The sequence below is a fragment of the Microplitis mediator genome, chromosome 6 (genome assembly GCF_029852145.1).
Source record: "Microplitis mediator isolate UGA2020A chromosome 6, iyMicMedi2.1, whole genome shotgun sequence".
NCBI classification, from domain to species: domain Eukaryota; kingdom Metazoa; phylum Arthropoda; class Insecta; order Hymenoptera; family Braconidae; genus Microplitis; species Microplitis mediator.
Genome location: NC_079974.1, coordinates 21782261 through 21803020, shown reverse-complemented (window position 1 = coordinate 21803020; position 20760 = coordinate 21782261). Strand labels below are relative to the sequence as shown.

The window sequence follows — 20760 nt, the reverse complement described above, 5'->3', positions numbered from 1 at the left end:
CCCATGGTCTTCCGATTACTTTATGGTGATTTTAAGTGGAGTAAAAATCAATTTTGAATCCTAGCCTAATAGTGATTTAGATTTGAAATTTATTCTAATATTTAAAAATATCAATTACTAAGTCGTAAGATATATGAACGGTGAAGTAAACGGTCCACCAAGGTCATGGGAAATACGGGAAACTGTCCCATGGTCTTCCGATTACTTTATGGTGATTTTAAGAGGAGTAAAATCAATTTTGAATCCCAGCCTAATGGTGATTTAGATTTAAAATTAATTCTAATATTTAAAAATATCAATTACTGAGTCGTAAAATATATGAACGGTGGAGTATACGGTCCACCAAGGTCATGGGAAATACGGAAAACTGTCCCATGGTCTTCCTATCACTTTATCGTAATTTTATGAGGAGTAAAATCAATTTTGAATCCCAACCTAATGGTGATTTAGATTTAAAATTTATTCTAGTATTTAAAAAAAATTTATATATATATATATAAATATATAAACGTGTTTTAAGTAGTTTACATTTAAGTATTATACTACAAGCAGCCGTAAATAAATCTCTACAGTCTATGATTTTTTCCAGAAGATGACACACAAAATATATATATATATATCAATGTTAGTGAGTAATGATATTCTTGGGCAAACTTCCAATATAAACGACAGCTGTTACATATTTTTAAAAAATTTAATAGATTTTTAATTAAATTATTTACAGAACCAATATATAAATATTTTCCCTCACAAATTAAACAGATTAAAATATATACTAAAAAAAATCCAGTCAAATTTTGAGCGCGGATGACTATTAATATTTAATAGCCAAATATAAATTAATATGAATGAGAATAATTATTTAACTGAAAGTTAATACGGTTGAACAAATGCATTATTGTGAATATTAAATAACATTAAATATAAATCTTTATAGCGAATAGTCATACATTTATTAGTTATTTAACGGGATCCGTGTATTCCATCCGTTAATATCCTCGACAATGGATTTAAATCGTAATTTGTTTACGCGCATATTATCACTGAGGTCGTAACGTTCGGGACAATGCGTGTAAATTTAACGGGTTAATTTGACAATCATTATAATCTAGTTTTCTAGACACTGTAATTTTTGGGTTAATAAATGTATGTAATGTAGGTAATAAATAATAAATGTATGAATGAAAAATTATAAATTTTAACGACAAATAAATTAAACAAAATGTCATGAATGTAAAATTAAAATCGTAAAGAGCACACTCAGTAAAATTAGACACTGCAGTGGCAAAAATAAACCAACTTTTGTGATATATTTTCAGCGCACTGCTGTATAATAATAGAAAAATAATGCACTTATTGTTATGATCAAATTAAAACAATTAAAATATATATTTTTTATTATTTTTGTAACGGAGATATTTCTTATCTAAAAATAAAAGTTTTTATTTTTGTCTTTACTTAAGAAGTTTCACTTTTATGATAGACAGATGCTGATAAATTGCTAGCAGTTTTATATTTTTTATTCCTTTTTATGACTGAGTACATTTCTTCAAGGCTTTTAAATGTTTATTTTTCAAACTTTCGTACGAGGAAATTTTCCAGTGTGACGACTCTGTTATATCCGCGTATGAAACAACACACGGAAGTATAATTTCCGCAGAGGAAAGTTTGCGGAAATAAAAATATGAAACCCTGGGGCTAAATATTAATATTTTTCTAAGATAAAAAAATTTTTTCTTTGGAAAATACGAATTTTATTTACGAAATTTTTTATTTAAAAGACCGTGGGGTAGCTTGGGAATTTCTGAATGTGGAAATAGTTTACAAAATTTTTTTAAAATTACCTGTGACCAATTTACCCCATAAATAAATTTTGTAATTTTTCCCCAGAGCCTCATTTTGCCCCGAGCTCCCTTACATCAGAAGATAAGATAAAAAAATTTAAACACGGGGGCAAAATGGACAGATTTTCTCTCTTTTTATAAAATTTTGCGAACTAATTAATTTGAAATTAAAATTTTTAAACGCCAGTCATAAATTTATTTTCATGAAAATTTCACCCCCGCTTTTCTTATAAAAATTATTGAGTGAAAAAACGATAGCGGTCATAAAAAAACTGCGAGAAAAATGTATAAAGATAAATCATACTCCAGATAAGTATTTTTCATTTATTTCACTGGCAAAAAAATATTTTTTATACTTTGCTATCAATCATATATATTTTTTAAATGCTCGTGTGACATAGAGAAATTGAAAAAAATTATTTCGATAGTCTAAGTCTGATAAAAAAATCTATACCATATAAATTTTTTTATTTAATCGCCTTAAATTATTTAATAAATTGACTTTAGTTACAATAATTGGTTTTTTTATCAATAAATAGTAAGAAAAAAAATATTTATTTAACGATGCCGATCTATTGCTATCCAGCGGATTTTATTACTCAATTGTAAGACACACAGGAGGTCAATTGTCAATTGTTTTTAATTCTAGTTCAAGAGCAATCGGGAATGATAGTCGACCTGTAACTTTATTAATTTTATTTCGTATGTCAATAATTTGCGCTCTTAATTTTATTTATTTACTTTATCTTGTTAAAGATTTTTCTTTTCTATTGACATGCAAATTTTTACGATATATTTACATATATAAAAGTATGAAAAAAAATACTTTAAGTTTGCATAAAAAATTTTAATTGAATACTCGGATACTCGAAATAATTTAATAATTTTTTAAATTTTTTAGCAGAGAACTGAATGATTAATTGAGAACGGATGTAAATTAAGTAAAAAGTAGGTAATGGGAGAAAAGGATTTCAGTTAGTCGGGTCTAAACAATGGCAAGAGAACAACTGTCACGGGCATGATGTACGTTAATGTTTGTCCCCTATTACTTTAATCTCAAAGCCGGCTCATTTACACACTACGCGGAAACTTTTATTTTACAGAGGATCGTAATTCCGAGTGGATGTGAATTTGTGCTGAGAGTTGATGAAAAAGATGCCACGTTACACTAAAAGGGTACTGAAGTTTTCCCTCGGGCGGACAAAACTCAGTCCTATCTTGCATCCTGATTCGAGTTATCACTCGTTCTCTAATGTCTGGTTCTTTGGTTTTTTTTAATTATCAGTTAAGCTGTCGAAATTTGGTTTTTTGGAAAGTTTAGTTTTTAATTAAATGCGAAGGGCGGGATATTTTTTTTTGTAAATTTATTTGAAATCGTAATTTACTGGGCAATAATTTCAGTTTTTCAAATTACCCGGGAAATTTTTTTTTGAAATTACACAGAAATTACTGTAATTATTTTTTAAACCCGAGTATAAAAATAAATACTGAGCAATTATTTGCTAAAATTAATAGACAAAATTTTTCATTGAATTTTAAGCAAAATAAAAATTTTATAAAATTATAAATTTTAAATTTCCCTCCGTAATGTCACAGGTTAAATTTTTTCTGTCTATCGCTAGTAAATAATTCCACGTCTGCGATTTATAAAAAAATTATTATATTCTAATTTAGTGACGATCGAGTAAAATTTTGAATGAATAATTAATAAAAAATTGATTTTTTCCGCTTGAAAATTTTTTTAACTTAAAAGCTTCTTTTTGAATAATAAAACAATCGAAAAAAAATAGAAACGTAAAATTTTTTAGCAGCGAAAATATTTAAACCGACACATGGATGCCATAAATAAAATTAACTCAAAAAAAGTCATTTCCTGTGGCTGGATAAAATCATAACAAATTGAATAGTCACGTGTATTTGACAGTTAACGACATAAATGGCCGTCGCGAGTAACGTACGACGTGTTTAGCAAAATATAAAGCGTCCTCGCAGCCGCTAAAATGTATTCCCTGTCTCTCATAGCAATTCCGTCGACGATTCCTGAATAAACGACATCCATAAACGCATTTAATATTCATCTTTTATAAATAACTTCATTCTCCATCGCGCTCGCGAATAATCACAGGCATAGTTCCCGTAAAATTAATTACAAAAACTATTCTCGAACATTTATTTTCTACGCTCCTCCTTTTTGTCTTCGCAAAACAAACTTTAAATTCATCGCTTTCTGAAAAATAATGACTAGGGCCAGGATTTTTACGTTAATTCAAAAATAATTTATAATTAGTGGTGTGAAATTTTTAATATTACGGGGAAAATATTGATCTGATTAAAAAATTTTTTAAACAAAAGTTGTAGGAAATTTAATTTTCTAAAAAAAATGTCTCTTATAATTTTTTCTTAGGACCAATAGGAAAGCCGTAATTTTTAAATTAACATTTTCATAATTCCCCAAATTTTGAATCATTCATTATGAATCTTAATTTTGAAATTACGGTGAAAATATTGATCGTATAAAAAAATCATAAGAGACATTTTTTTTAGAAAATTAAATTTTCTATAACTTTTGTTTGAAAACTTTTTTACTAAGACCGATATTTTTCCCGTAATATCAAAAATTTGAACTAATTTCAAAAATAAGGCAAAAATCTTCTCCGTAATAATGACTTTAATAATTAAATGGGTTAAAAAAATCTATACCTTTTTCATCCATTTTGCTACAAGTTACCCAGAATTCAAATTCTCAACTTGTACTTGTACCCGTTCTACTTGTTCTTCTTGAACGTAACTGAATAATATGCAAACTCTATCTCTACTGCACGTTAAACTTTATCACGAAACTTGATAGCACTTTCGATGGGTAATTCACTTGCTATTTCCTCACCGATTATAACTCTGTGACAACCTCGAGGCAAAGTATTGTCATACGTCCATGAATTCAAACTTCTTCTTCTTCTTCTTCTATTTCTTCGTAATTAAATTTGTGACGATCTCCCGAAAAATCTGCACTCCATAATTTAAAATAAATTTGCCGCCACTTCCTATTATTTCTTCTTATCGGGAAAATCAAAAAAATAATTAAGTTTTATTTATTTAAATTTATAATGGTCATTATTAAATTAAAGCCCGCGTAATATTTATATAAAGACCGACGTCGGTGAGTGTCGTCGGCCACACGGCGCCTGCAACTGGTGGCAGACTGCGTGCAAGCTCCTTTGCCAAGCTCTGACTACTACTACATTCGCGTTAACTTGGATGAAGGACAAAACCGCGCAAGAGTATGTGATACTAAGCTATATATACATATATATATATATATGATGAATATAAATGTTAGTACACTAGTGGAACGGAATACGAGAATGGAACAAAAGCAACATTGATACCCCCAAGACACAAGTGCGCTAAAAAAATAACAAATTCATTTAAGTTCATTGTCTGGCTATTTATTTATATCAATACAGTGAAGAAAAAATCATTATTATTATGATAATAATTGGAGTCATATATAAATGTATTTATTTAATTTATCATTTATGTAACTGACACCCTGGTCTTTTATTGTTTCGGCAGCTAGTAAATGAAATTAATTAATTAATTTATTGGGGTAACTGGTATATTTTGTGACGCAATTAATCTATGCGGGTCGTCTCAGTAGTTGGTAACTGTGAAAAATAATTGATGGGCAAAACACCCTCGGTTAGACGTTTTATTACGGGAGGATTTGAAAATTTCCTTAGGAAGACTGGTTTGAATGCGGGTTTCCACGTTCGATTCCGCGGAATTTCAGTTGCTCGGTGTTCCCGTATCTGAAAGAGGAGTAAAGAGGATTAGACGGGTGATGAAATTAATTTTCAGTGGAAATTTACCTGTAGTCTAAGAATAATTCTTCTCCGGGTTGTATCGCTCGCTTGGCATAGATTCCGATCCTGTGGTCGCCATTTACCATCATAACTTTTGCGCAGCAGTTGGGTTTTGTCGAGTGGTTTGCGAACCTTATTTTGTTTCCTTTGCGCATCGCGTCAATCACAAAGTCTGTAAACCGCAACAATAATAACAGTTTAAAAATTAAGGTAAAATTTAAATAGTAAATTGTGTGTCTAGAGATGAAACAAAACGATTTCAGGCCAGGGTGAAGTTGGCTGTCATCACCCGCGTGTTTCATCCTGAGTTACACACAAAACTTCATCACAAAATCGTAAATAAAATTAATAGTCTGAAATTACTATTGAATAAATTATGATCCTGAAGTTAACGGACATCTCATAATTTTTTGAATTTTTTTCCAAATGATAAATTATAAAAAAAAAAAATATGCACATATAGAAAATTTAAAAAACTATAAGTGCAATTTTTTCAAATACTTTTTTTTATAATTTATCATTTAAAAAAAATCAAAAAATTATTAAACGTCGGCTAACTTCAGTATCGTAATAAATTACGTATCAGAGTTTTAATTTTAATAGCCTTCAGTCAACGGGCCTTCGGCTCGGATAGTCAATTATACACGTGGGTTGGAATGTCCAACTTTCCTCCCTAAGTGTGTAATATACACTGTAAAAAGAGCGGTGTTAAAAATGGACTCATTTTAACTCCGCCCGGTGTTAAAATAAAATTACACCGGTGTAGGAGGAGTAATTCACCGGTGTTAAAAATACCGGTGTTAAATCGGGGTAACCGGTGTAAAAACCGGAGTAATATCGGTGTAAAAGCAGGATAAACGGTGTCCGCTTGAAGTATTAACTTTAACGATTATAAAACACAAAAAATGTCAGTTCTTTATGAAAATTAATAAAGAATATCATTTATTAACAAGTATAGTGATCGAGTAAGTAAAAATATTCACAAAATAAAATATTTTAACACCGGTCTAGAATATTTACACCGGCAGCGGCGTTATTTTAACACCGGAAATTTTTTTTTAACACCGGTACAGAATATTTACACCGACGGCGGTGTTATCTTCACACCGCTTTCGGTATTGAAATTTAACACCGCCGATTTTAACACCTACACCGCTTGGACTTACCCCGGTGATTTTTTAGTGTACTAATTCTTCTCCGGGAACAGAACACGATTGTTTCTGCCCGCTGACTGAAGGCCTTCACAATTTACTTGCTCGCGACTATTAATTCGCGCATCGGACTGACTGTAGAGACACTGAAACTTAAAGTTTCGATCCTGGTGTCATAAAAAATAACAATAAAGATAATTACCATTGTTAAGATTGAACAGAAAACTGCACATGTACTTGTCGTAGACTTTCCCTCTTCTATCGGCCTCATCTTGACTGATGATCTCTCCGCAGTACTCAGATATAAATTCGTTCTTAACCGCAGACTCCTTGAGAAAAACTCCCCAGCCGGCGACGTCCGAGGGTCCCATCAGAAGATGCTTATGCAGCCCGCGCTGTATGTTCACATTTTTACATAATGTCTGAGTGACGTGGAACTGATCTGCGCCGCAAGTTTGACACAGATCTGGATCGCATTCGCGTAGGGCCATGTAACAAGGGCACTGTTTGGTGTTACACTTTATCTTACAATTACAACCGGGGTATCTATTCAGACATTCCCTTGAACACTTGCAGTACTTTTCGCAAAAATTCTGCGACTGCACACACGTACAAGAGTCGTCACATTCCTCACCCGGATGATCGCACGGTTTGTAGCTGCATAAATAACTCGTATCGTTATTTTTCATCAGCTGTTTCTTTTTGCTCCGTATCTCCCACAGTCCTCGTCTTTTCTTTTGCGCACGTGGAAGACTGAGCTCCTCTATTTCGTCTGGTGGTATTTCATGGCCTTCTTTAAATGAAAACTTGTACACATCTTGACATGTTTTTGTAAGAATTATGTGAGCTATCGCACATGGATTGCCCGGGAACAGTGGATACAGTGCGCGAAAAAGAGTCTCTTCCGCACCCGTCCATATTTCTCTGTACTCATCCTCATCAATCTCCGGTAATGTAAACGACGAGTGTTTATTTACTTCAACGTCTTGCGTTTCTTCTCCCATTATTCCAGTCTGCTCATCATTATTTTCGAAACCTTCAATAATTATCATCAAATAAATATAATTTTTTTACACACATCAAGTAAATAGTCTTATTTATAAATTACTTTGTTCGCTTTCATCGTAACTACTTTGATTATCTGACGCTTCTTCATTGTTATTAGAATCGTTTCTTGGATTTTTATCTATTTGCAATTTTTCAAATTCACCAAAAACCTCGGCTTCACCAACTGTCACTTTTTTTGTATTAATTACATCTAGGGTTTTTTGTACCTCTCTCTGTAATTAATAATGGAAAAGTTAAACTAAATTTTGGGTTTGTTATAAATTTTTAAAAAGAAATATAAGAATAATACTTACGATAAGTAGGTAACATTCACTACTGCAAGGTACAGAGGACAATTCAAGCCGAGGGCCAATAGGAATTTTTGAGACTGAACAGCTGTCGGGGCCTAATTAATTACATAATTAATTACATAATAGCGGTGGGCAAATAGATCGAACTTACGAATTACTCGTATCGAATCGAATCGAACTACTCGATCCAAATAATTGAAAACTTTCCTAATTTACGAATAATTCAAAAATTTTTTCCGATAATTCAAATTTTTATGAGAGATAAGTTTAGGTTTCCACTATATAAAAATGGTGTATTACCGTACGATGGACGGTGTGGCTCAATAAGTTATAGATCAAATTGAATGGAATATAGTATAGGGCTGGATAGCTCAACTGGTAGAGCACTCGGCGCGATACCGAATTGGTCTGGGTTCGATTCCCAGTTCGGGCTATCTACATTTTTCTCAATTTATCTATAAATTGTCTTATTGAGAAGGTTATTTGCGTGTTTGCATGTTTAGGTTTCCACTATATAAAAATGGTAGAGCTCAGACAGGAAACCACGAAAAAATTATATAGTTGATATTAATTAGGAGTCAAACGAAATTTTGAAAATAAATTTCAGTAAAATCTTCATGTCAATTTTATAATTTGAATTTTTAAATTTTTTAGGCGAAAATTTATTTACCAAATTTTGCTTAACTCCTGATTGATAACAACTGTCAGTAATTTTTTTTAAAATCTATACCTCGGCGAAATTTTAACTCCGTTGTCTCTTTTTCTATTAATTGATTAATTTTTTTAATCAATTGATAAATTTTTATACGCTTATGCCACCTGGTCATTTAAAATTTTTAAAAAGTGGGAGACACTGTCAAATTTTTGAATATTTGAAAGCTGATCAGAACTTTCGTGATTCGAATCTGGTAATTGAAAATTTCAAAATAATTCAAAAACTCATGTACCTGAAAATTGGAACGTTTTCTGTGGAACGAAAATAAAAAAACAAAATGAAAAAAAAAAATCTACTTGATCTAAATTTCTGAAATGTTTCGAATAAGCGCTAGTATGTCGAAAATTGTAGTCACCCTCAAGCAGTAAAATTTCATAAATTTTTTCATTTTCGTTGCGCGAAAAACGTTCCGATCGTCAGGTAGACAAAAACTTGAATAATTTGGAAATTGACTAATAATTCGGAGAGTTTCGATTCAATTCGATTTGAACACGAGTTGCACACACTCTCGTATTAAATAAATATTTAAAAAATTACGGTGAGTAAAACAGTTGTACTGTAAGCATCTCCTGCAAAAAAGTTTCTGGTAGGACTGCAAGGATTGCTCTCTCGATAAACTTTTGCTCTCGTCACTATCGATGTTCGGTGTACTCCTTGTTGCTGATAGACTAGGATCTGAACGTTCTACTAAACGTATATATTTATTCATAAAGTCTTCTGGTGTCCCTTTATCAATGAAAATTTCTGATATCGCCTGTTAATTAATCGACTCTACTTAATTGCTGCTCATTTGTCGGCCACAAAAATTAATAAAATAATTATTGGAGATTATTGTTATTAATAAAACTTACGTTGAAGATATTAATCGACGGCAATCTCATTAAATTGACAACAATTTCATTATTATCATTGTTAGCTGGATTGATAAATTTCCGCTTCTTTGGAAGTTTTTGGGGTGAAGTATTTTCGTAAATCGTCAAAGCGTTAACAAGATCTAAAAATAAGTCGTCGTCCAAAGCAGCCGATTTCCCGTGTACCTTAATCGGTTAAATTGGACATAATAAATGAAACAAATAAAATATATATAAATAACTTTTTGGATTGATATTTTTTTCGTGCCCGTAATAGAACACTTGTGAGATCAGATATCTCTTGGACATTTTGGTCAAAATATTTAAGTTATTACTAAATTTCGTGGAGAAATATTTTGTTAAATGAGGGATCTAGCCTAGATTCCTGTGGGTTCTATGGCGTTTTCAGATGGAATCCCATAGGAATATTAATCTGTTCTTTTATTCATATCGCGTATCATTAGACGAGACATAGAAATCGATACTCCGAATTCTACAGAAATTACTTATATAGAAACTCAGATTCTATGGGAATTATGTGGGAATCCAGGTACCCACAGTTTCTTGGTAATGTGCGTTTTCATCCCCCGACAAAATATCTCCAGACATAATATCCACGACAAAACATCTTTCGATATAATTTGCACAATTTTCTTGAAAAACTAGCACCAAAATTAGTTGTAAACAGTATAAATAAAATATTTAAATAAAAAAGAGAAATTTTGCTGATAGGATATTTTGTCGGGGATATTATGTCCGGAGATATTTTGTTGGGAGATCTATTGTCGGGGGATATTTTGTCCGTAGGATATTTTGTCGGGGATGAAAACGCGCGGAATCCAGTTTCTTATGTGGATTTTTCATATGGGGATTCAAATAGTCATGGATTTTTATATATAAATCCATATAGGGGAGGGTGGGGCAGAGCGGCCCCCCTGAAATTTTGACAAAAAAAAAAATTTTTTTTTTTTCGACTAATTACTATAAATCCGATATGTTTGCGCATTTTTACCCCTACGCATGACATTTGGGGCAAAATGGACAAGCCCAAAATTTTGAAAAAGTGATTTTTTCATATTTTTATCGTCAAATTAAAAAAAAATTATTATAATTCCACATTTCTAGCCCTACGCATAACACCTGGGGCAAAATGGACCAGCCGAAACTTCCGAAAAAATTATTTTTTCATATTTTTCGGCCGTGTCTCTATGTAAGAGGCAAATTTGGTCACTAAAAATTTATAAAAATTAAATTTTTTTTTTTAGTTGATAAATTTTTGAAATAAAGTAAAATTATAGAATTGATTTTTTTTTTTATTAAATAACAATTAGTAATTAAGGTAATCGAGAGTGAACGATTTTTTACGCTTTAAAAAATTTTTTACGAGTAATATAAAACCAAAAATAGTTGTCAAGAGAAAGAAATACATTCTTAATGATGAAAACAATTTAAAAAAAAAAAAAACGAAAAAAAAAATTTTTTTATCACTTTTTGGAGGGGGGCCGCTCTGCCCCACAAAAAAAAAAAAAAAATTTCAGAATTTTGGCAAAATGTCCATAAATTTGTTCGAAATAGGACAAAAGTAAAGTGATCTTATGGTTGAAAGCCACAAAAAATAATAATTGGCTTAGGGGGGCTGCTCTGCCCCACCCTCCCCTATTCTTATATTAATTCTTATGGATTCTTACCTAAATCCATGGGAGAGACGCGGTCTCCCCTACTTTTCTATATGAATTCCTACACTGTAAAAAAAGCGGTATTAAAAATGGACTCTAACTCCGCCCGGTGTTAAAATGAAATTACACCGGTGTAAAGGCGGGGTAAGCTGTGTCCGCTCATAGTATTAGCTCAGGGAAGCTTGTAAAACGCAAGAAATATTTTGACACACACACACACGCACACACATATGCACACATTTCCAAAGTAAAATATTTTAACACCGGAAAATTTCTTTTAACACCAGTAAAGAATATTTACACCGGCAGCGGCGTTATTTTCACACCGCTTTCGGTGTTGCAATTTAACACCGCCAATTTTAACACCTACACCGCTTGGACTTACCCTGGTGATTTTTTACAGTGTATGGGTTTCCATGCAGTCCCACATGGATTTTTTTTTATAGAATCCCAGTAAATAAAATAATAAATAAGAGCCAATACCTTGCCATTGTAATGTTTTAGCAAGTCCTCAAGAAAATTGTCATTGTCATTAAAAACTTCATCTCCCATATACGGAACATGTGGAAGAACTGTTTCATCTCGCACGCTGATATTTTTTCTTATCGACGTCCATATATACGAATTCGGAATAGTCGTCACTGGATTTATCTCAACAATGGGACATTCCTGGACTTCAACTATCGGCCATACAAGTATAGCTTTCACTTTACAACCAGAATCATTCGGTTCCAATTCCTGGCCAACTTCCCACACATTATTTTTACCAGCCCATTTATTTTGTAGCTCAATAGTGTCATCTATTAAATTATTTTGCAAATAAATACACAAATATTTTTTTTTAATTAAAAAAAAAATGACTTACGTCTAAGCTGAGTTTCATTTTCTTTCCACGCATTTTTAATTTTGTACTCGTGTTTTATTTCTCTTAATTTAATTATTTTTTTATACTCATATCTCACTCGTCTTCTCCATTCGGCTTCCATTTTTTTTTTTTAAATAAATGACAGTCACTATTTATACATAAATATATATAAGAATTGGGATGCAAATTTGAATGAAAATATATAAATATCACTGAGTAATAATTTTAATTGATATTTATTGACAATTATAATAACTATTGCTAATTATATATATATTACAATTACAAAGTTTCCAACTCAAAGTCCTGAGCTGCACTGAATTATTTAACAATCGACAATTGGAAAATTTATTTTTCTTACTGATGTACAGTAAAATATTTATTTGATTGGTCATAGTTACAAATATGTTGATATATTTGTAGTGAATTTTGAGTACGTAGTAAAACGGGTTCCGAAAAATTCAGTCTTATCGCTTGTAATCTGATAGTTAAATAAAGAAATTACGATTTAAAAATTTGTGAGTGAAGAGTTTCATACTACGGCGGATTTGTAAAAAAAAATTAAATTCCTAGATAAATATTTCTCATGCAAAATATCAGCTGGTTTTTTTTTATTTATAAAAATGAAAATTTTTAATGAGTATTTTATTTAATTTTTTTTTCTACAAATTAAATACAAAAAAAAAGAAACTAAAAATATGCACTTGTAGAGAATTAAAAAAGCTGTAGGTGCAATTTTTCAAAATTTTTTTTTTTATAATCTATCACTTGAAAAAATTCAAAAATTATCAGACGTCGGCTAAGTTCAGTATCATAATTAAATGATCTTGAAGTTAGCAGACAATTAACAATTTTCGGATTTTTTTTCTACAAATTAAATACAGAAAAAAAAAAAAAAAAAAATATGCACTTGTAGAAAATTAAAAAAGCTGTAGGTGCAATTTTTCAGATTTTTTTTTTTTATAATCTATCGCTTTTGAAAAAATTCAAAAATTATTAGACGTTGGCTAACTTCAGTATTATAATTAAATGATTTTGAAGTTAGCAGACAATTAGCAATTTTTGGATTTTTTTTTCTACAAATTAAATACAAAAAAAAAAAAAAAAAAAAAATATGCACTTGTAGAAAATTAAAAAAGCTGTAGGTGCAATTTTTCAAAAATTTTTTTTTTATGATTTATCACTTGAAAAAATTCAAAAATTATTAGACGTCGGCTAGCTTCAGTATCATAATTAAATGATCTTGAAGTTAGCAGACAATTAACAATTTTTGGATTTTTTTTATACAAATTAAATCCAAAAAAAAAAAAAAAAAATTTGCACTTGTAGAAAATTAAAAAAGCTGTAGGTGCGATTTTTCAAAATTTTTTTTTTTATAATTTATCACTTGAAAAAATTCAAAAATTATTAGACGGCTAACTTCAGTATCATTTAATTAATTAATATATTGGTAGTAATTAATTTTTAATTAAAAAAAATTCTTCGTAAAATTTTTTTATTTTTATTCCTACCGATTTTTTGGATATCAATTAAGAAATTTTTTTTTATTTTTATACATAAGAGGAATTAAATTTTTTTTTCTAAGAAGTCTGCCGTAGAAATTAAATTACAGCGAAAATGATATTTTTTTTTTTGAATATTTCATGCTTCAGTAAGACAGTAGTATTTAGTTTTAAAAAATATTAAATAAAAAGTGGAGTAAAAAAATACTCGAATTTATTATCTACAAAAAAGATAAAAATAAAAAGTTACATTTTTTATAAAATGTATGCAGTAAAAATAAAAATCGATAATCTATCGGATTACTTGTAGCAGATCGGTAGTGATTTGCCAAAAAAAAAAAAAAACAATATTCGGCATGAACTAAATTACTTGTTGCTAGAATAAATAGCAAAGTATATAAAAATATTAAAATGTCTACAGACATTGAAATAATTTACGAAGCAAATGTGTAATAACATGAAATTAATTAGTAGGTTAATCCATTGGAACGCGATGTATTTACAATTTGTAGAGTACGAGAGAAGTGGGATCAGAGGAATTCCATTTCTCGCTCGATTCCTACGAATTTTAGTTGCTCAGTTGGTCCATATCTAAGACAAATAAACAAAATTAATTGGATGAGTAAAATTTATTTTTCAAGTATGTCAGGTTTTAAATCATGATGACAATGAGAATTTACCTGTAGTCAAAGAATAATTCTTCTCCAGGTTGTATCGCTCTCTTGGCAAAGATTCCGATCCTGTGGTCGCCATTTACCATCATGACTTTTGCGTAGCAGTTGGGATTAATCGAGTGATTTGCGAACCTGATTTTGTTTCCTTTGCGCGTCGCGTCGACCACAAAGTCTGTAACCAGCAACAATAACAGTTTAGAAATTAAGGGGTAACGGTAACCGATTTTCAATTCAATTTAATTTACGGACAAACACTAGAAACCTAAAAAAAAAAAATTTGGAAAATCCAAAAGTGCACGCCTCGAACGCTCATGTTATGTTTTTTTTTAAAGTTAAATTTCGAATAAAATTGAATATCCCGCTCTTTTCCCATAGAAATTTCCATGGTAAATATACGGTAATAAAAGTAAAAAAAAATATACGGAGAACATTCCTAATGAAAAATGGCGGCAGTGTGTGTTTGTTTACATGTAAGATTGCCGGTTTTAATCGTAATGATTTATTTTTAAAAAAACGAGGAAGCCTACAGTAGTGATTTTCGAAAGGAACCTTCTTTGCTTAATTCTGAAAATTGTGAAAAAAAAATTAAGTAGTTTCGCCAAGTCGTTCTCGAGATATCCGTACCACGCCGTTTTTTTTAACCACAGACTAATGGACGTCCACGATAAATTTTTTTTAATGAACTTTTTTTTATATTAATACATATTGGACAAATTAAAAAAAGTATCAGGATTATTCATAAGTGTGTCAGCTTTATATTGATGTGCTTTTCATAATGTGTAAGAGTAATAGAAAAAAAATATATGCACTTTAATGAGTGGAAATCGTGTGACCTTGACAGGTCGGTTATAAAGCACAACCTCTCCGCTTCACTTCCGAGGCGTGCAATAGAGAGTCTTCAGCGTTTTTCAAAACCTTAACAGAGGGCTAGAAATTTCGTATTTTCAAAAATTCTAATACGTCTCCGAGAAAAATTGTTTTAAAATTCTCATTTACTCAACGAGTGCAACAAAGATAGTCCCGTTTATTTTTCTGAGTGTGAAAAAATAATTACCGTTGTTGAGATTGAACAGAAAACTGCACATGTACTTGTCGTAGACTTTGCCTCGTCTATCGGCCTCATCTTGACTGATAATCTCTCCGCAGTACTCGGATATAAATTCGTTCTTAACTGCAGACTCCTTGAGGAAAATTCCCCAGCCGGCGACGTCCGAGGGCGCCATCAGAAGATGCTTGTGCAGCCCGCGCTGTACGCTCACATTTTTACACGATATCTGAGTGACCTGGAACTGATCCGCGCCGCAAGTTTGACACAGATCGGGATCGCACTCACGTACGGCAAGATAGCAAGGGCACTGTTTGGTATTGCACTGAGCCTTGCAACGACAACCGGGGAACCTGTTCTGGCATTCCGTTGAACACTGACAGAACTTCTCGCAGAAGTTCTGCGCCTGTATACACGGACACGAGTTGTCGCACGGCCTGCCAGGATGATCGCAAGGCGCGAAGTTGTGGACGTGGTTGGCTCCCGAGTCCTTCTTCAGCTGGATCTTCCTGCAGTGCATCGACCAGAGACGATGCTTCTTCTTCTTCTTGCGCGGCGGCGTGTAATCCTTGAGACTCTCCACCGCGGGAATGTCATGCGCCTCCTTCTGCGCGAACTCGTAAACCTCTTTGCAGGTTTTCGTCAGCATCGCCTGCGCCAGAGCGCAAGGATTACCAGGGAACGCTTTGTAGAGAGCACGGAAGATACTTTGTTCTGAGCCGGTCCAAATAAATTGACTGTCCGTCTTTACACGTTTGTCAAGACCCAGCAACATGAAGGGCGACTGGTGTTCCGGTTGCACTTGTTCTTCATCAGTTTTTTCAGTCTTGGAATCATGATTTACGTTCTGTTTGAAATCTATAAATAAATAGACAAATTAATTTACTTATTTATTTATCACTTAATAAATACTGTGACATTCCCGTCAGGTTCCTCATTAAAAAAAATGAATAAAAATTTTTCAACAGAGTAATTAAAGCAGATAAGCGATTTCTGTGAACACTATCGTGGCCTGTAGTCTAAACTTATGACGAGACACGAGACCCAGGCCTCGATGACGTTCGCTGGTAACCTGAGATGTGACAGACGATTTATAATTTTTTTTTACTGGATCCGCGGATGCAGGTGACCGACTTTAAATTTAAAGTTTCATTTAAAAATATACTCAATTTTCGGAATTTCTTTTCAACAAATCAATTACAAAAAAATTTTTTAAAAAATGCACATGTAGAAAATTTTAAAAACTACAAGTGCATTTTTTTTTTATAATTAATCGTTTTGAAAAAATTACTAGACCTCGGTTGACTTTAGTATCATAAATTTATTTTAATTTTGTATTTTTAGAATTCAAAACCCTTCGAATAAAATTTAAAAATCATGGGTCGAACAGTGACATCCCAGGTCTATTGACACCCGAATGAGGCCCAACCTGAACTTTATAAAAATTTATTTAAACAGATAAATTTGAAGTTTGTATCAATACCTTGACAGTTTCCATTCTGACTGTATTTGTTGCTGTCATTGCTGTCCTCACTGCTGGCTTCATTTCCGGAGTCAACACTCGCCTGCTTACGGACTTTACGCGGTCCCCGTTTGTCATCAGCATCATCGTCCTTATTGTCAGCTGCCTGCGCTGCTAATTTTTCCTTGACTCCTTCTAAATGCATATAACACTCAGCCCCGCAGGGGTCTGAGAAAGGTTTCAAGTCCGGACCCTTTCTCTTCTGTAAATTCGGTCCCGGATGACAAACTTGCAGCCCTAGAGATTAAAAAAAAATTTAATAAAAATGTAATCCAACATCAGTCTTACTATCGAATTGCAAAATGAATAAATGAAAAGTGAGATGATCCCTGGATGTCTCTGCGCTAAACTAAAAACAAAAACACCCATTTAAAATTTCAGTGATTACCTTGCGATGTTCCCTTGGATGCTAAAGTTAGTAGTGAACCAAGACAACCAATTAATCGTTTATTTTTACCAACAGTTAATTATTTACGAGGACTATTAAGTACATAAAAGTATTTGAAATGTGATAGACACTTACGGTGGAGAAAACAGTCATATTTAAAACATCTACGGCAAAACAAAGTGTGGAACGAGTGCATGACTTGTTCCCTTGGTACACTTTTAGCATTGACACCATCAATGTTCGGAGTGCACTCCGGCGGCAGCACATTTGGATCCGAACGTTCTGTCAGCTCGATATATTTTTCTTTTAATTCCTCAGGACTTCCTTTGTCCGGGAACATGCTGGAGATGGCCTGAAAAATTTTAATAAATTAGTAGAGCAAATAATTTTTCCCAAAGTATTAAATGTTTCAAAAATAAATACATTAAAAATTTGCATTGACGGAGATCGTCCTGGAGGCTTAAGATCCTTGACATCAGCAGTTTTATCAGCACGCGGTTCACTATCTTTTTTATCTTTGTCATCTTTATCACGAACTTTGCGCGTTGGTTCACGTTCTTTGTCTTCTTTCTCATAAGTTATCAGAGCTTTGACTAAATCAATAAATATTGAGTCGTCCATGAAACCTGACTCTCTATCGCCATGAACCTGTTGAATAAAATCCACAATTAAAGAGGAGTTTAAAAAAAGTTTAATAGATAAATTTAAAATTACCTTTCCGTCGTAATTTTTAATGAGTTCCTCGATGAATGTACCGTCTTGATCAAGGATTTCATCACCCATGTAAGGAATATTATGAAGAACAGTTTCATCTTCTACCATAAAATTTTGCTGGATAGGCGCCCAAGTATACATCGTGGGTATTGGAGTCACGGCGTTTATTATTTTGACCGGACATGTCTGGGCATCGTTTTCAGAGCTCGTGACCTCGGCTTTTTTCATGCAGGACACGTGGGCTGGGACATCTTGCATCGCTAGCCATGTTGCTTTTCCATCTGCCCAACGCTTTTGTTCTGTTACTAACAAATCTGTAAAAAATTTTTTTTAATGATACTGAAGTTGGCGGATGGAATTTTTGAATTTTTTTCAGAACAAGTCGTAAAAAATTGCACCTATGGTTTTTATAATTTCCTACATGTGCATTTTTTTTTTTATTGGTTATTGGCAAACGTGAGACAATTTATCGATTTGAAATAAATAAATAAATGAACTAAAATAATGAAGTTGAAAAAAATGGACATGACTACTGACATTTTATTCATTTAGGGCCAGTTTTTCAAACCGAGTTTATTTTTATCCAGGTTTTAATTAATATTGTCAGTATATCTATATATGAATAATATGATAATTAAACAAGTATTAAAAATAAACCTGGTTTGAAAAACTGGCCCTTATAATAAAATTTAAAAAATTGACAATTGTCAGCTACATGTTGATTGTCTGCTAATTTATGAAACTGCAGTAAGTCGACAAATTATAAAAAAAATTGCACTTGTGGTTTTTTAAATTTTCTACATGTGCATATTTTTAGTTTTTTTTTTTTTTAATTGATTTGTTGGAAAAAAAAAACCAAAAATTGTTAATTGTAAATGTCAGGATGTTTTTTTGATTCTAACCTCAAATTTCAATACTAAATTCAATTGTCCATATAATTTATTTTAAAAAACTATACAGTAAATAATTAATGATAATTACCTGTCATAACTTTTCGATTTTGATTCCAAGCTATTTTAACTTCATCAGCTCGCTTGTATCTTTTCATTTGTCGGAGTCTCATGTACTCCGATCTTACCCTTTTTTTCCATTCCGCAGTAACTTTGACTTTAGACATTTTTTAAATTTATGTGCTAAACTTTTATTTATTATTGTTACTTATAATCAAATGATTACAATTAAACATTTGTTAATTTTAAATTGAAATGTTATAAACAAAGTTATCAAGAATGATGCACCTCATTGTGTTGGCGCACAAACAGCCATTATTGTTTTCTTTACAATTTAATTTACAATTATAATTATAATTTGCTGAAGAGGCGACACTGGTCACGTTCTTTGAAAAAAAAAAAAAAAAAAAATTCGTGCATGCGCAGATATAGATGCGCTCTGTTTCTGCGCGCATTTATTTTAGGCGCGAAAACTTTCAAAATTTGAGTGGGTGTCTACTACCCAAGGAGCACACTTGCCTTTGAGACATCTATAAGATATAAGTTTTTAGGCAACTTTTTGACATATCGAAATGGCATCTATATGTTGACAAAATGATCAGAAATTTATTTCACCGAAAAAATGTCAACTTAAAAGACGTAACACAAGTGACGACAAAAAGTAATTTACAAATAGTGATAAAATAGTGGTAAAATAAGTCATCTAAATGACTTTTTAATTGAAATAAGACAAGAAAAACAACACAACTCTTCTCTGTCTTCGGAACCAGAATTCGCATGTCGTATTTACACCAAAAAAGATATGCGCCTGAAGATCGAAACGTTTTTCGCACAACGAAAATGAAAAAATTTATGTAATTTGACTGCTTAAAAGTGACTTCAGGAGTGATTGGCGGTGGCTGCAATTTCCGGTTGAAATGTGAAACATTTTAGAAATCTAGATCCAGTAATTTTTTTTACTTTTCATGTTGATTTTTTATTTTCGTTCCGCGAAAAACGTTCCGATTTTCAGGTACATAAAAAGATGACTTTGGGACAAAAAAAAAATTTGTCTTGTTCTTTTTAAAGACATCTTAAAGTTATCTCTGTACTACTTGGGTACACAGATCCCGATGACGCAGATGAATTGGTGATCAAGATCCCAATAATTCAAATCCTGAAATACAGTTTGGCCTAAAAACGATTCCTGATGATACAGGTGATTAATCACCAAGATTCAAGTGACACAAATTGACTTTCTTACCGACCAGATCTTAAAAAAAAAAAAAATGTTATAGGAATTCATTCAAATCTCATCAAGACGTCATTTTGCTATCTGGGTATTTATTTATGAAGCAGACATCAAAAAAATTTTAAATTATAAATAAATAGACTAAATAATAAATAAAATTAAATTTAAAAAAAATGCGCACTTAAAAAATTTTGAAACAAAAGAGTGGATTTTTTGTAAATATGATTTTTTAAATTATTTACTCTATTTATTTATAATTTTAAATTTGTCTGATGCCTGCTACATTCGCTCATATTTATTTAATCCCCTCGGAGTGAAATTCACTCCGAAGGGAGTTTAATTTAATATTGAAACTTGAAAAGAGTTTATTTTAATATTGGAATTCCAAATCGGAGTGAACGCGGATTTAAA

General features: G+C 31.8%; 3 protein-coding genes across 4 annotated transcripts in view; all 3 read right to left on the bottom strand.

Moving 5' to 3' along the window:
* Positions 1 to 5063, bottom strand: part of LOC130669591 (adenylate cyclase type 2) — a 29792-nt gene extending 24729 nt beyond the window's left edge. Inside the window, exon 1 of the mRNA XM_057472574.1 lies at positions 4545 to 5063. Coding sequence (XP_057328557.1) covers positions 4545 to 4557 — 13 coding nt within the window. The 5' untranslated portion in view covers positions 4558 to 5063. The remainder of the gene's footprint in view (positions 1 to 4544) is intronic.
* A 205-nt stretch (positions 5064 to 5268) lies between these two features.
* Positions 5269 to 13182, bottom strand: LOC130669592 (histone-lysine N-methyltransferase E(z)-like). The gene is made up of 9 exons (XM_057472575.1): positions 12324 to 13182; positions 11942 to 12258; positions 9783 to 9968; positions 9469 to 9685; positions 8220 to 8311; positions 7967 to 8138; positions 7061 to 7894; positions 5714 to 5879; positions 5269 to 5653 (listed from the first exon to the last, which is right to left on the bottom strand). Exons 1-9 carry the CDS (start codon positions 12442 to 12444, stop codon positions 5581 to 5583), a joined length of 2178 nt encoding a protein of 725 aa, XP_057328558.1. The 5' UTR covers positions 12445 to 13182; the 3' UTR covers positions 5269 to 5580.
* Positions 13183 to 13898: 716 nt separating this feature from the next.
* LOC130669781 (histone-lysine N-methyltransferase E(z)) lies at positions 13899 to 19447 on the bottom strand. Of its 2 annotated transcripts, XM_057472845.1 has the most exons (9): positions 19150 to 19447; positions 18169 to 18482; positions 17878 to 18102; positions 17590 to 17806; positions 17455 to 17475; positions 17028 to 17303; positions 15554 to 16402; positions 14506 to 14671; positions 13899 to 14416 (listed from the first exon to the last, which is right to left on the bottom strand). In XM_057472845.1, exons 1-9 carry the CDS (start codon positions 19283 to 19285, stop codon positions 14356 to 14358), a joined length of 2265 nt encoding a protein of 754 aa, XP_057328828.1. In that variant the 5' UTR covers positions 19286 to 19447; the 3' UTR covers positions 13899 to 14355. The 2 variants fall into 2 exon arrangements, with proteins under 2 accessions (XP_057328828.1, XP_057328830.1); XM_057472847.1 differs by lacking the exon at positions 17455 to 17475 and having other exon boundaries at positions 13902 to 14416; positions 19150 to 19446.
* Positions 19448 to 20760: the final 1313 nt, after the last annotated feature.

What these genes read in the sequence shown, in the direction of transcription:
- LOC130669592 (XM_057472575.1), bottom strand. Translation starts at nt 12,444, where the DNA reads ATGGAAGCCGAATGGAGAAGACGAGTGAGATATGAGTATAAAAAAATA. An exon ending in CGTCGATTAATATCTTCAAC is followed by an intron (nt 9,686 to 9,782) that starts GTAAGTTTTATT and finishes ATTAATTAACAG; the next exon opens with GCGATATCAGAAATTTTCAT. An exon ending in TCTGTTCAATCTTAACAATG is followed by an intron (nt 5,880 to 7,060) that starts GTAATTATCTTT and finishes TGCGGTTTACAG; the next exon opens with ACTTTGTGATTGACGCGATG.
- LOC130669781 (XM_057472845.1), bottom strand. Translation starts at nt 19,285, where the DNA reads ATGTCTAAAGTCAAAGTTACTGCGGAATGGAAAAAAAGGGTAAGATCG. An exon ending in CGTCAATGCAAATTTTTAAT is followed by an intron (nt 17,807 to 17,877) that starts GTATTTATTTTT and finishes AAAATTTTTCAG; the next exon opens with GCCATCTCCAGCATGTTCCC. An exon ending in TCAGAATGGAAACTGTCAAG is followed by an intron (nt 16,403 to 17,027) that starts GTATTGATACAA and finishes ATTTATTTATAG; the next exon opens with ATTTCAAACAGAACGTAAAT.